The 13713-nt window shown below is 38.5% G+C and overlaps 1 protein-coding gene across 1 annotated transcript; it reads left to right on the top strand.

Annotated features, from left to right (window-relative positions):
* The first annotated feature begins 2605 nt into the window (after window positions 1-2605).
* GPR146 (G protein-coupled receptor 146) lies at window positions 2606-3650 on the top strand. Its single transcript, XM_010154573.1, has one exon. It carries the CDS (start codon window positions 2646-2648, stop codon window positions 3648-3650), a length of 1005 nt encoding a protein of 334 aa, XP_010152875.1. The 5' UTR covers window positions 2606-2645.
* Window positions 3651-13713: the final 10063 nt, after the last annotated feature.

Below are 13713 nucleotides of genomic sequence, written 5' to 3'. Positions count from 1 at the left end.
CTCCTTCCGCCGCCCTTTGAAGTTCTGATTTTAACTGTCGGTGCGGTAAAGGTATAAAAGCGGAGAAGACCGGGGGAGGCATCAGGGACGGCTGAGTAAAGGAGGAGTGCGGCGTTCACTTACGCAACAGAGCAACCTGGGGACTGCAAAACCACTTTAGAGGGGAGAAGGGGTTGGTTCAGATGGATTGAATGGAGCTGCCGCCTCCGAAGCATCCCAAGGAGGTACCCAGAGACGGACAGCGAAGGCAACACTGCCTGTGACATGACAAAAGGGCTGGGTACAGCGCGCCGGGCCGCTGCGGCGCGGCCAACAGGTTGGGTACCCTCGCAGGTAAGTGGCAATTAAAAACGGGTGATTTCTGCGTTAGTGGCAAAAATACTTCAACTGGTAATACAGAAATCATGAACACATTTTCTTCAAACAATATTTTTAGTTTGGATTTTACTTTTGCTCCTTTCAAAGGTAAGTTTTGTAGTTTTGCAAGATTACTGTTTAACAGAACGAACTGCCTACCATTTCTAGCCTTTAAGTAGAATTGTCTTATTTAACTGCATTTAGAGGACATAAAGAAAAAAAAAGGGGTAACTACTAAAACCACTTGTGAAACCAGACATCCCGCTGCTCTGTAAAATACAAAGCGTGGTAGCAAAGACTGTTGATCTTCTGAGACAATATCCAGGCAAGTATTCCGTGGCTGATGTAACTCAGTCCGGAGTAATCGAAGCTACATGCTTAAGGATAAACCTACATAATGGAATTGCATGATTGTATCCCTGCCTGTGCTTAGTCACCCTTGCACTCACTGTATATGTTTGCAGTATCTAGTTCCAGTCTGCTGCTTTGGCTGAATCAAGTCATAAGAGTTCAGTGAGATGTAACTTTGGTTGCCTTCAGCTGTGCAAAACAGCTTTTCTTTAAAAACAAACAACCCAACAACTTTCTTAAAAGCTTCAAACAACAGATGCTTCCTGAAAATAAACAGAGTTGTTTTCAGTGCTCAGAATTAGTCCGAGGATTGAAAGACAACATAAAGATACCGTACTTTCTACCCTACAACTAAAGAACTAATTTGAGAAAACACGCAGAGTAAGTTTTTCCACAGAGGTGAGAGAGCTTTGAAAACAACAGTGCTGGATCTTGTGCTACTGCCACAGAAGCCACTTACCTAAGGAAATACAGCATAGGACAATGGAATAAAAATTTGTTTGCCCAGCTAACATTACTGTATTTTTAGGCTGTTATCTGGCATGGACTATGGTATTTAGGAAAAAAAAAATGCACCCAACTGCAGTGGGAAATAAAAAAAATGGAAGTTGCCATGATTCTGGAACAAGTTCTGTACACAGCTGAAGTGTCAAAGGATTATCAGTAGAGAGGTGCAACCCGGTAGCCCGTATGCTTACAAAACCTCCCTGTGTAATTCAGCCCTGTGGTTCACGGAGTATAGCATGTTGTCTGCTAACATTCGTTTTAATTGCACAATGTTTATTGGGGGTTTGATTAAATCTTGTTCCCTCTGGAAAGAATGCAGGGATGTGTACTTATACTTTCCTATACGTGCTAAATGGGAAGAACACAAAACAGCGCTGAGTATCTGACAGTATCAGTACACGTGACAGGGGAAATCACCTGCTATGTAAATTCTACACTGTCCCAGAAACGGGCTGCCAGGAATAACCACGGTGACTTTAAGGCTGTGAATGTTTTCTGTTGTACTTTAGAGATTACTTGTTTCTACATTTTGGAAAGAACTTTTCACAATTGCTTTGAAGTTCACTGGTTTCAGTAAAATGTTATCTCTCTACTGACGATAAAGCAAAGATAGCTGGACAACCACCACTGATAGCAGCACATTTTAAAGAATTCAAGCTATTTTGAGTGGAAACGATAGCTAATTCTTAGCTTTCTTCAAAGTCAGGCTGCCCTGATATTAGGTTCCTGAGACTACAGAGCTCCATTGTTTTTTTGACAACTAAATGGTTATAGGTTAGAAGTCTGAATATAAACTGACCTACAAAAAACCCCAACCCTTTACCTCATTTCCCAGTTTCTTCCAGTCTGTCAGTTTTATCAGTCATCCAGTATGTATCCACCATATTGCCATGGACGTGCCTCTGGAGAAACTGTCTTTTCAAGACAAAGCTTATCTAGCACCAGAGAACTGTATTCTCCATCTTATTGCTAACATTTGTGCTTCAGCTTATATCCTTCAATTCTTCAGCAATTACTCTTACATATTATTAGCTGTATAAGAGTTACTGTTTAGGAATTTTAAAACACATTGTACTCATGTTCATGTATATTACATTAGTACTTATTTTAAGCCTATAGAGTTTATAATTTACTTCTGTTGACTGTCGTGTATCAACTCATTTGCCACTAATTCCATTTAAACTAAAACGTCAGAATATTTACAGTCTCATGAAATTTTGAATCATAGATGACTTTCTTCTAGACTAGCAACATCAAAAGGCATTTCAATCACTGACCTTAAATTGATCAGTTATGTGAAGCATATAATCTTTAAGATATTTTCCTCATACCACACTCCATTTCACTTACTTCAACAGTATTTTCACTATTTCGCTCTCTCCACAGAAACGCTGGTAACCAGCAGAGAAGATAAAAAAGCTGAAATCACTATGTGGAGCTGTGAAACCTTAAACAACAGTACTGAGAACAGTGAGGACCAGCATCTCTGCCATGACTTCCACCTTGTGCTTTCCATCTTTTCCCTGTTCTACCTCATTATATGTTTCCCAATCGGCCTTTGTTACAACGGCTTGCTGGTCCTAGTTAATCTCTATAACAAAGCTACCATGACTATGCCAGATGTCTACTTTGTCAACATGGCCATCGCTGGTCTCATCATCAACGCCCTGGCACCAATGTACCTTCTAGGTCTTGCCAATACAAAATGGGCCATCTGGAATTCTAACAATGAAGTTTATATTACCTTACTTATTTTATTCAACGTCTCGTCTTTAGTTACCATGTACTCTACTACACTGCTCAGCCTGGACTACTACATTGAACGTGCTCTACCTAGAACTTACATGTCAAGTGTGTACAACACCAAACATGTTTGTGGATTCATATGGGGTGGTGCCATGCTTACAAGTTTTTCATCTCTTCTGTTCTACGTCTGCAATCACGTATCCACTAAAATAATTGAATGTTCCAAGATGCAGAACAAAGAAGCGGCAGATGCCATTATGGTCTTTATCGGGTATGTTGTACCAGCTATTGCTGTACTCTATGCACTTGTATTAATCTTGCGGATACGCAAAGAGGCTACACCACTGGATCAAGACACTGGACGATTGGATCCATCGGTGCACAGGCTTTTGATTGCCACAGTCTGTACACAGTTCACATTATGGACACCTTATTATGTGATTCTCTTGGTAAGCACGTTTACTAATGCACAGGGAAGAATTGCAGATGAAAATTACAGTCGAATATTACATTTTACTAAGATTTTATCAAAATTCCTGGCTTTCTCAAGCAGCTTTGTAATGCCTCTGCTCTACAGATACATTAACAAGAACTTTCCCAACAAATTACGGCGTTTGCTTAAAAAGATGCACTGTGGGAATCAACGCTGTTCTCATGAACGCACAGTGGTACAGCAAGTCATGACGTAGGTATGAACCAACCCCCTGGTGCTCTGTTACTGCAGCACTTCGCACACAGTACTGGGACCATGGCACTGCTGCGTTGGCACTCTGAGTCATTCATGTGAGTCCCAGCCAAGAGGCTAGAAGGAGCTTTCCATTGCGGTTAAATGAAACATTCTTAATTTTCAAATAGTTAATTGTTTGCTGAAGTCTTGTGAGACTCTGGCCTGTGTGCTGTAATGCCTGTGACATCTAATACTTTTAGTGCACTGAATTGGTTACAAAGCATAAACTCTGTCTTCATCAACCTAATATTCCCACCTGAAGAAATCACTAAGCGGTTTATTGAATTCTTGACTGAAGACACAGCACCTTGTATCTTGTATAGAAAAAGGTATTACCTTATTTTCTGTATGAAGAGGTAACCGTGCTCTCCTTGATGAAGTAAATAGCATTTTTCAATGAAGACTATATAGATGATCTTGGCTAAAGATCATATTATCCAGTTATACATGTCCAAGTAGTCAATGTTAATTATAAATTAAATTATTTAATTTCTTTCTCCATCACTGAATCCCCTCTAAAGAAGCTTAATTTACTATTTTCAGAAATTATTTTCTCGTACAAACTAACCTAAGTTTTAATGTCTGTGGTAAATCTACTTCTTCCTAGATATAAAAGTTAACAGAAATGTGTTTTATTTTTCCAGTGCTTTGTTTGCATCCTAAAACATTTCAAGAATTCAGAAATATTTATTAACTAATTCTTAGGGAACTGAGAGAGTTTGTTCTGCCTATTAAAATGAAGGACACAGTGGTTTACAAAGCTAAAACAAAATCTAACTAGTAAAGAATGTCTGGCTAAGTGTTATGGTCCACATATGTTCATGTAACAAGAGTAATTATCTTAAAAATAAATATGTTTATGATTAACATTTTGTATTTTCAAGGGATATGTTTGCAACAAATTAATTAATCTCTTTAAGCGAGGGCATCACTGGAGGTTTGGGAAACCATACAAAATGCCTCAATACGTACAAGATTATAAAACGGGAGTAATATGTAGGTATCCCAGTCTCCATCAATATTTTGCTGACCTCTCAGAAATAGAGTGCCTCCCAATGTGATTCTTGAACACACAGTAGAAGAGTTTCTGTATTTCACAGTGGGGACGAAGAAATCCAGTCCAAACTGCCAAATTCTACTGAGTATATGGAATACATAAGCAACACAAACATGCTGCAGGAAGCAAATTAACAGTTACACACATCAGCAAACTACGAAACACTGACCCAAGAACTACCTGTTCCTATGCTGCTGTTGCATTATTAGTGACAGAGGAGGGGTAGAAGTTAAACTGATACTCTTCCACTGGTTTTGGGGCAGCAAGACATCTTTGTCACTCACCCTGCAACACAGCAGAATCATTTAGTTGTTTAATTTCACAGCACAACTCAAATTCCACATGCCTTTATTCCAGAAACCTCTGGCAGAGAAATAAAACATGGAGGAAAAACTGAATTAAACCTTTTCAATCACTTACAGCACAATCTCATCTGATAATTGGCCCTAATTTGTCAGCATAGAGACATGCCTAAATTGGGAGTGGGAGGCAGGTGAGCAACAGCCTGTTCAGATCTTTTCCCCTCTCTTTGGTCTTATTCAAGTAATTTCTTCCCATAGGCGTATTTGCTTATGCATATACAACCATCTCTACATTATCAACATCCTGATGGAATACTCTCCATTAATCTTTAATTCTTCTAATAGCTTTTCATATTTTATGGATTTTTTTTTTTTTTAAACCTTGAAGCCCTATACAGTAAAGCATCTGTTTCGGTGGTGTTTTCTATACACAAAAACTGTCCAGCACAACTACAGCAGTTTACTTCATAATTTTAGCCTGCTGATTAAAACCATGTTAAGGAATCATGTTAGCTCTTCTACAGCTCCCTGAAAGGGAGGTTGTAGGGAGGCAGGTGCGGGTCTCTTCTTGCAGGTAACTGGTGATAGGAGAAGAGGAAATGGCCTCAAGTTACATCAGGGGAGGTTTAGATTAGATACTAGGAAAAACTTCTTCACTGACAGAGTGGTCAGGCACTGGAACAGGCTGCCCAGGGCAGTGGTGGAGTCACCATCCCTGGAGGTGCTCAAGGAGCATGCAGACGTGGCGCTTGAGGACACGGTCTAGTGGGTATGGGAGCGTTGGGTTGATGGTTGGACTGGATGATCTTATAGGTCTTTTCCAACCTTAGTGATTCTGTGAATGAAGCCTTTTTTTATCATTGTGTCCAATTCACAGACTATTGTGTAGTACCTCTCTACTGACATGGTACTGGCTGCTTTGCTAAACCATTTGGTTGGTTGGGTTTTTTCCCCATAACTTGAGAGGTTTTCCACAAACCTCTACACATCTTCAGCACTCAAGTTCACTTCCACATAAGTGCTTAAGAAAGAAATCTTTCCTTGCAACTGCCAAGAAAAAAGGTTCCTCCTCTTCCCATCCCAGGAAAATGAGGTTTCCGAATGCATCACATTAAATCTCTCATGTAAGATCTGTTAAAGAAATTCCATCCCATTATGCAAGGAAAAATTCCAGCAGGGGGGAACTGGCTTATCTGGTGTGAATAGTCTTCCAGAAAGGGGACACTGCCAGGACAGTGTGGCTGAACAGGCACCATTAAGTGCAATTTTAACTTCCATGTTGCTTCCTTACTTCATTGTCAGCCTTCTCCTGAGACATCTTCACTTTCTGTCTCTAACAGAACTGTCACATTTATTTCTGTTCCTTTCTCTCCATGTTAGATTCCTGGTTTCAGATCATGGCTCTTACTTCTCTTTTTCTCTCCTCTTTTTCACTTCTCTGTGCTATTTATTTTTGTGCTATTTGGATTTTTGCTCCTCTGTTTCCATCCATGCTTGGTCTTGTACACTTGGTACCGTTCACCACACCCATTTACTGCATTAGACTGATTCCTTTATGACGACCCAACTCTTACTCAATGATGTGACATTACAAATGGATTTATATAGTAAAATGGAAGCTGCTATTTAAGAGATGGAGAAAAAACAAGTTTTTATACAATTCAGCCGTGAAATCTCACTTTTTATTCTTTTTTCTGTTAGTGTGGTGGGTTTTTTTATTTCAGCAAAGTATGTTTGTGTGTAACCTTGATAATATACTAAATGTGATAGCAATCATATAGACAAACAACTTCCATAACTTAATGAACAAGACTGATAATCCACTCAACTTTAAGAGTTAATTTGATGTATTAGCTGCTTCAAAGAAACTGTGCCATGGAGCTGCCTGTCAGCTGTTCTCAAGGAAATTCTGAACTCAAGTCACAGCACCCTCACAAGGTATCTCTTAAAAAGCAGTATCCCAAAAAGTGAGAACTTTGCAATATTTATATAAAACACTGTAGATGAGCAAGGGCTGTAAAATAGTTAAGAAAATACATGGAAGAACTTTTATGGACAAATCTTTAATATACAAAGTTCTCAAGAATGGGGCCTTTCCATTTCACATACCTGAAGGTTTCTGATGACTGTAAACAGGGGCTTATCTATTTCACATTTAAGTAAATATGAATAAAATACTGTATATATGCAAGATAAAAATCAGCCTACTGATGTAAAAAGAATTTGCAAAGAATTTATTAAATTATTTCTTAAAGTGTATCATTTAAATGTAAACCTCTGAACAGTGAGCTGTACTGTATGTTTCTGTATGTATATACTGTGTACTAGAAAGTAAGCACTAGTTAAGTGCCATTATCAACAGTGTTATTTTCTCACAAAATTAAATTTAATATTTGAGTTGATCTGTGGCCTATAGCCCTCTTGCTGAACTGCCAGTTAAGTCAAATCAATGAACTAACAAAAATGTTGCTCTCTGCTTTCGCTTAAATTAAAACATAGCTAGCTCAAGACAGGTCCTTTTTACTAACCTTGTAGAGGTCCTAGTTACATAAGTTTTCATTTGAGAATCAAATTGAGTTGGTCTCTGAGGACATAATTTCAGTTAATGAAGAAAGAAATCAACCCCTAGAAAATTTCTGGTTCTATTAAAATGAAGAGATGTGGCCTTCAATATTATGTTAAAATACTATAGAAATGGTCTTTCTGCAAAGCCTCACAAAGGAGCTATTGACTCACAAATTCTCAATAAAAAGTGTTAAAAGTGTATCTGGTCAGTGAGATGCGTGATTGTTGGGTTTTTTTGGCCTTCTTGATAAAAAGCTATTGTAGACAAGGTGAATCCCTGTTGCTTCACTGAATCAAAGCATAACAAATGGATGTCAAAGCAGACACGTTAAATTATCAGGTTTTCCAGGCCATCATTTTGACATCATTAAAATCTCATTATTCATCAGCATGAAGTTAGCTGGGAATGAAAGCAAAGAGGCATACACCCCCCAGGTATTTTCAGCATAAAGAATCCTGCCAGTAGCAGGATAGAGTATCATTGCGCTGGTGATTATTGCATACACCGGCCAGGTCCTTGTCACTTCCCCTCCTTTGTTCTGCCACAAGAGAGATCTCGGAAATCAGCTCCCTGCAGAAATTCTCTTGGTTCCCAGAACAGCATAATGTAATAGCCCATACCTTCAGTGTCCTGAAGAAAATTTAGCTTTTAAGAATACGATGTACTTCATAATACATTTATTGCAGCAACCACTGCATCTAACAAAGATCACCCACCGTGGAACAGTTAGTTTACCCCACGTATAGGGAAGTATTTTCCTGTTTATACTTTCAAAATTAATTTGTTCCCTTTACATTTTCTGTAAAGGGTAGGAAGAGAGCAAGTAAAAAGCAAACTCTCTTTGAAATGGCTACTGGTGAATTCCTTAAAGAAAAAAGACAGAGCCTCAGTGAGAAATACATGAAAGTGGCAACTGTGAAAATGGCAGTTGCAATATTATATCACTGAGCAATGTTACATCACTTCCATACAATGGTTTAAAGAGTATTTTCTGTTATTCTAACTGAAGACCCAGCATCTCTAAACAAAACACAGAGCAGTGATTTTCTGATTATTCATTCCTCAGAGCTTTAAGATACAACTTCTACACATGAGAAGGTTGTGTTTCTGGATTAGCAGAACTCCTTTTATACAATATAGACTGGAAGGATCTTAAATGAGAACAGCGCTAGTTAATGAGCAACAAGTTAACAACCCTACAGGTTTGCCAAGGGTGAACTTCTCCATAAATGCAGGGAAGAAGAGTTGGTCAGGTACAACCGAGTCACTAGGTTTACACCAGTACAAACCAGGCCAACGTGGCATCAGAATCTGCCAATTCTGTCAATACAGAGAGATTTATTTCACTGAAGACAAACACCTTTAGGAGCAGTCACAGAAAGTATGCATTGAATTATCATGTAATAGAAAAACAGGCCCCAAGGTTGCCCAGAGAGTATGACACCTCTACCAGACAACTCAAAGGGAAGTAACACTTTTTTTTCAAACTAAGATTCAATTAAGTTGTTTTCATGCTATAGATGAGTACATTGCTAAAACCCCATTTACCACTGCTCCTTAACAATGAAAGCAGCAGTGCAGTGCTCAGGCTGGAGACCTTCTTGTGAACTTTACCGCAGAGGCATGGGACTGGTAAGCAAAAACAAAAGCAGAGTGTGGCCCAGTGCTGCTCTCAGTTCTGCTGTTCACCGAGGGCTTTGAGAAGCCCTGACTTTTGCCTAAGCTTCTGCAGCTGTAAGGGGCTCAGTGCACTGACGAATCTGAAACATATGCTCCAAGATTAATTTCTGCACTTTCTTAGTAAGCGAAACTGTATTTCTTAACTATCTCGTGCAATACTGTTTCCCAGTGAAAGCAGTCTAACTGTGCAAAACCAGCTGTGTGGCCCGCCATGGGGACGAGTTTGAAGTGTGAAATGTTTCCTCTGTTGTGTTTCCTTTAGCTTGCCAGTCTGTATCAAAACGCTTTGAAATATGCCGAACACATACTTTTTCCATCAGGAGAGAAGTGGATTTATTATCCACTTTGTCATTCAACTTTCTTCCCACCAAGTCCTTTCCTCAGCGTGGAAGTCCATGTGATTTCCTTATATTCCTTCCTAACAAACTTTAAATTTGCATTCACAAGAATGGTCAAAATTATTCAAAGCCTGCAACAGGCAGAACACTTGCATTATTACAAACCAGGGCAGTAAAAGGTTTTCAAAACACTGTACTATTAGAATACTTATGAATTAAATATACAAATATGTTTTTAGAAAGTTCCTAGCAAAAGTTCTTTAAAGCAAACAAATTTATAACCAGAAAGAGAAACCATTTTATCCAGTTTAAAAGTACTGGATGATGCAGTATATAAAAAGACAAACAAGCAACATAAATACTCCCAACTCAGGCCTGGAGAGAGGATTAATACGAAGAGAAGGTGAAACAGATTCACAATTAGAGACATCTTGCAGGAACTGTACCTGCAAGTAATACTGCCCAACAGTAGGAATACTTCTGCTATAAAAATGCAGAGGAAGTGCTCAACTCTGGCTAAAGTTAACCTTCAAAAACACCAAATTAATCTCTAATTAAAGTGGTTTTATCACAAATCTCAGTGATATCAGTAGGAAGTTTTGCTCCTCACTTGTATGTTAGCCTATGCATTATCCATTAACAAAATTAATTGAAGAGTCTAATTTTAGCAACAACATTTGCAAATTTAAGCTAAAACTTGTCTTGCAGCTGGTAGAATTTCCACAACTGTTTCTTAAGTCATCTCCAAAACCTTTAGAAGTTCACTTAGAAATTAATTCTGGTATTAGGTTATCAAAGCTGTTGTAGAAACTCCACCTGGTGGTCACTACCAGAATACTCTTCCAGTTCCCAAAAGCAGCGAGAGCAGTAAAACTAATTAAAGGATTTCAGTTAATCATTAGAAAAAAGAAATAAAAATCAGCCCCAGTTTCTGGTTAAACACAGATTTGTACTAGCTGGTCCAGCCTGCAAGAAGTAAGGGTGTTCCTGCAGGGATTTGTAAGAAGCAGCACAACTATCCATAACTTCTACAACAAACTGCTGCTGTGAGGATGAGGCAGGTAAGAAAAAACTGTTGGAAGAAACAAATCTCAAAATGGTTAATTTTAGGTTTGAACCTAACAGAAGGATATTTAACCAGGCTGTTAGGTCCGATTATTCACAAGAAAAATATTTATACAAAATGCAAATGTTTTTCTTGTATTGTTTTATGAAACATCTGGTACTGGTCATTGGGGTTGACAAGATGCTCAAAGATCAAAGGAAGTGCCATTACCATTCAGCTCCAGACAACTGTAATTTTTTCTAATTAAGTTATGGTTTCACTAGTTCACAATGAAATAGATTTCATACTTAATTAATATAGAAGTTTCTGAAATTTTTCCGGTCAGCCTATGTGGAACTAAATCGTTACAGCACCTGCAGTGCTACGCAGAGGTTGACAAGATGCTCAAAGATCAAAGGAAGTGCCATTACCATTCAGCTCCAGACAACTGTAATTTTTTCTAATTAAGTTATGGTTTCACTAGTTCACAATGAAATAGATTTCATACTTAATTAATATAGAAGTTTCTGAAATTTTTCCGGTCAGCCTATGTGGAACTAAATCGTTACAGCACCTGCAGTGCTACGCAGAGACCAGCTCCCTTATATGGAAAGATTTTTTCCACCCTTTAATAGAAGTAGAGTATTATTTGGAAGTAGAGGCAGTTTTTGAGCTCTCAGAGCCAAGTTACATAGATGATCTACCCTCACTGAGGAATTTATTTTGAGATTGATAGAAACATTACTGTATAGTAATAATAATAATAAAATGTTGTTTATAAAACAACTTACATTACAAACAATGCCCAAATAAGCCAATATAAATTCACTAATAGTGAGTTTATTCACTCAGATAAGCAAGCAACCCTGAGACGTGATGGCTGCAATCACACTGTACAGAGCATGGCTGTTCCAGAACGAAAGGAAGAAACGATGGTTTATGGCCAGCCTCCTGGCATAGGTAATTATTAATACTGGTGCGTATGTATACACATTTCCAACTTGTGCTTTTTTAACCCTATCCAAGTAGAGAGTTCCAAGGAGAGCCAATAAGACTATCAAAGTATACAAATTCACATAGCTCCATGTACCTTATAAATCAGCATAAGCATCTGAAATCCATTTAAAAAAAAATCAAAATCTCCCAAAACCAAACACACAACGAAAATTCCTTTAACTTTCTTCAAGCTAGCAACCCTTGGCTTTCTGTATAACTTCCCTTCTTCACCCTCCCTACCCACCTGCCCACCCCACACCCCACCCCTTTTTTTTTTTATGCCAGAGGCCTAATGTTCCTTGGTCTTTTAATCAATGACAAACTTGCTTGCTGTCAGGTAAAAAAAACTAAACAAACAAAAATACCAAACATACATAAAATTAAAATCAAGGCCTTTTACAAGAACAATTTTACAGATTGACTGGCAACTGTGCCTCCATATAACAAATAGACTAGACTTTTTTTTCTTCTCAAAAAAAAAAATTTCCAGGAATCTTGAGTTACTGCATTAATACAAGTAGCCTTAAGGTGCTAAAAAGCCACCAAGAGAAGCTTCCAATATGTAAGCTCAGCTGTTAAATAGAATCAAGGCAGTTTTTGACTAACTCTGTGGCTAATATCCTATACTCAAGTTATTTTTTGTTATATAGCAACACCAGAGGAAAAATTAAGATGGAAATACACAGCAGTTTATGAAAAATATATTTGAAAGAAATTGTAGACTATTTCACAATTCAGAATTCCAGTAAAACAGCAATTGATTTTCATCATTATACCCTGGGGAACAGGCAATAACAGCCATTAAATATTCCAAAAGCAATCCTATCATACTACACAGGGCCAGTTTTCTTAATAACATTACATCAAAAAGGCAAGAACAGATAAATTAATCAAGAGCAAAAGACAACAACATAGGCTAAAAATGGGCTTGAGGCTTCTCAGGCAGGATTAGCTCCTAACAATAATCACTACCCTGGAGCAAGGCAGTCCGATCTGTAGACTAGCCGCGAGCTCACTGCAGCCTCGGCTTTCTGTCCGTGATGGTTGCTTGGTGCAGCACTGAATAGCCACAGCCCAGAGTCCTGCTGCTCACCTGAGAATTGCGACTCTGCTCCACAACGGATCACGATGATTCATAAGGAAGCTGAGGAAGACAGAATCACCACCTCCATAATACTTCACTGGGTGGATCTGCATTAAACCGGAGATTAGACTGAAATCTCTATGGTTTCAGCATCTCACAAACACGGAACAGTGTTTGTTACAGAAAAGTTCCTCTTCTCTGGCATACATGTATGAGAGAAACAGTCCTCACGTCAACTTAAACCTACTCTCAGGGATCTGTATTCTGCTAAGCACAGTAACACAGGTCAATTAAGAAAACAATTGATTTTGCTCAAAAGTGGCTCACATCTGCGTTCTTTATAATAACATGTCACTTAATACTGGATATATTTATTCTGCTGTAGGAATAGTGAGATGTGTTAAAAAATAACCAAGAGTTTTGCCCACCACAACATACCGTAGGTGGCCAGTGGAACTGTATGCGGCGTTATCGGCCAATCCTTAAATACTGTTGCAGCACCTCACAATTATTTAGCTTCCGGAACTTCTACCTTCCCTGCTTCCACCCTATCCAGAACATCATTATCACACATCAACCTTTTCCATTGAGAACATGTATATCGGTACATACTAATCACCAAGAAACCAGAAATCACTAAAACATAGTAAAATTACGCATCATCCCAAACAGTCACTTAATCACCATTTTTGCAGTTTTATGACAAGTTTATACAACTAAACACTAGTCTGCGTGCCATTGTTCTCATGTGGCTTACACCCTGTGATCATTTAAGCAAAATAAACAAACTTGTTTATTGTTTAAGGAAAGACACAGCTGGTCTCACAACAGCAAGACCTTGCTTTTCTTTTAGTAACCCATTAACTGTGACAGGAACAGCAGAGTGAGCTGCCAAAACCACACCACATAGCTGCTAAGGTACCTCAGGCTAAGTTCTGTCCGCTTCCATGGATGAGG

The sequence above is a fragment of the Eurypyga helias genome, unplaced genomic scaffold (assembly GCF_000690775.1).
Source record: "Eurypyga helias isolate BGI_N326 unplaced genomic scaffold, ASM69077v1 scaffold33156, whole genome shotgun sequence".
NCBI classification, from domain to species: Eukaryota; Metazoa; Chordata; class Aves; order Eurypygiformes; family Eurypygidae; genus Eurypyga; species Eurypyga helias.
The sequence above is the reverse complement of the archived record's forward strand: the minus strand, read 5'-3'. Positions and strand labels throughout refer to the sequence as shown.

What these genes read in the sequence shown, in the direction of transcription:
- GPR146 (XM_010154573.1), top strand. Translation starts at nt 2,646, where the DNA reads ATGTGGAGCTGTGAAACCTTAAACAACAGTACTGAGAACAGTGAGGAC.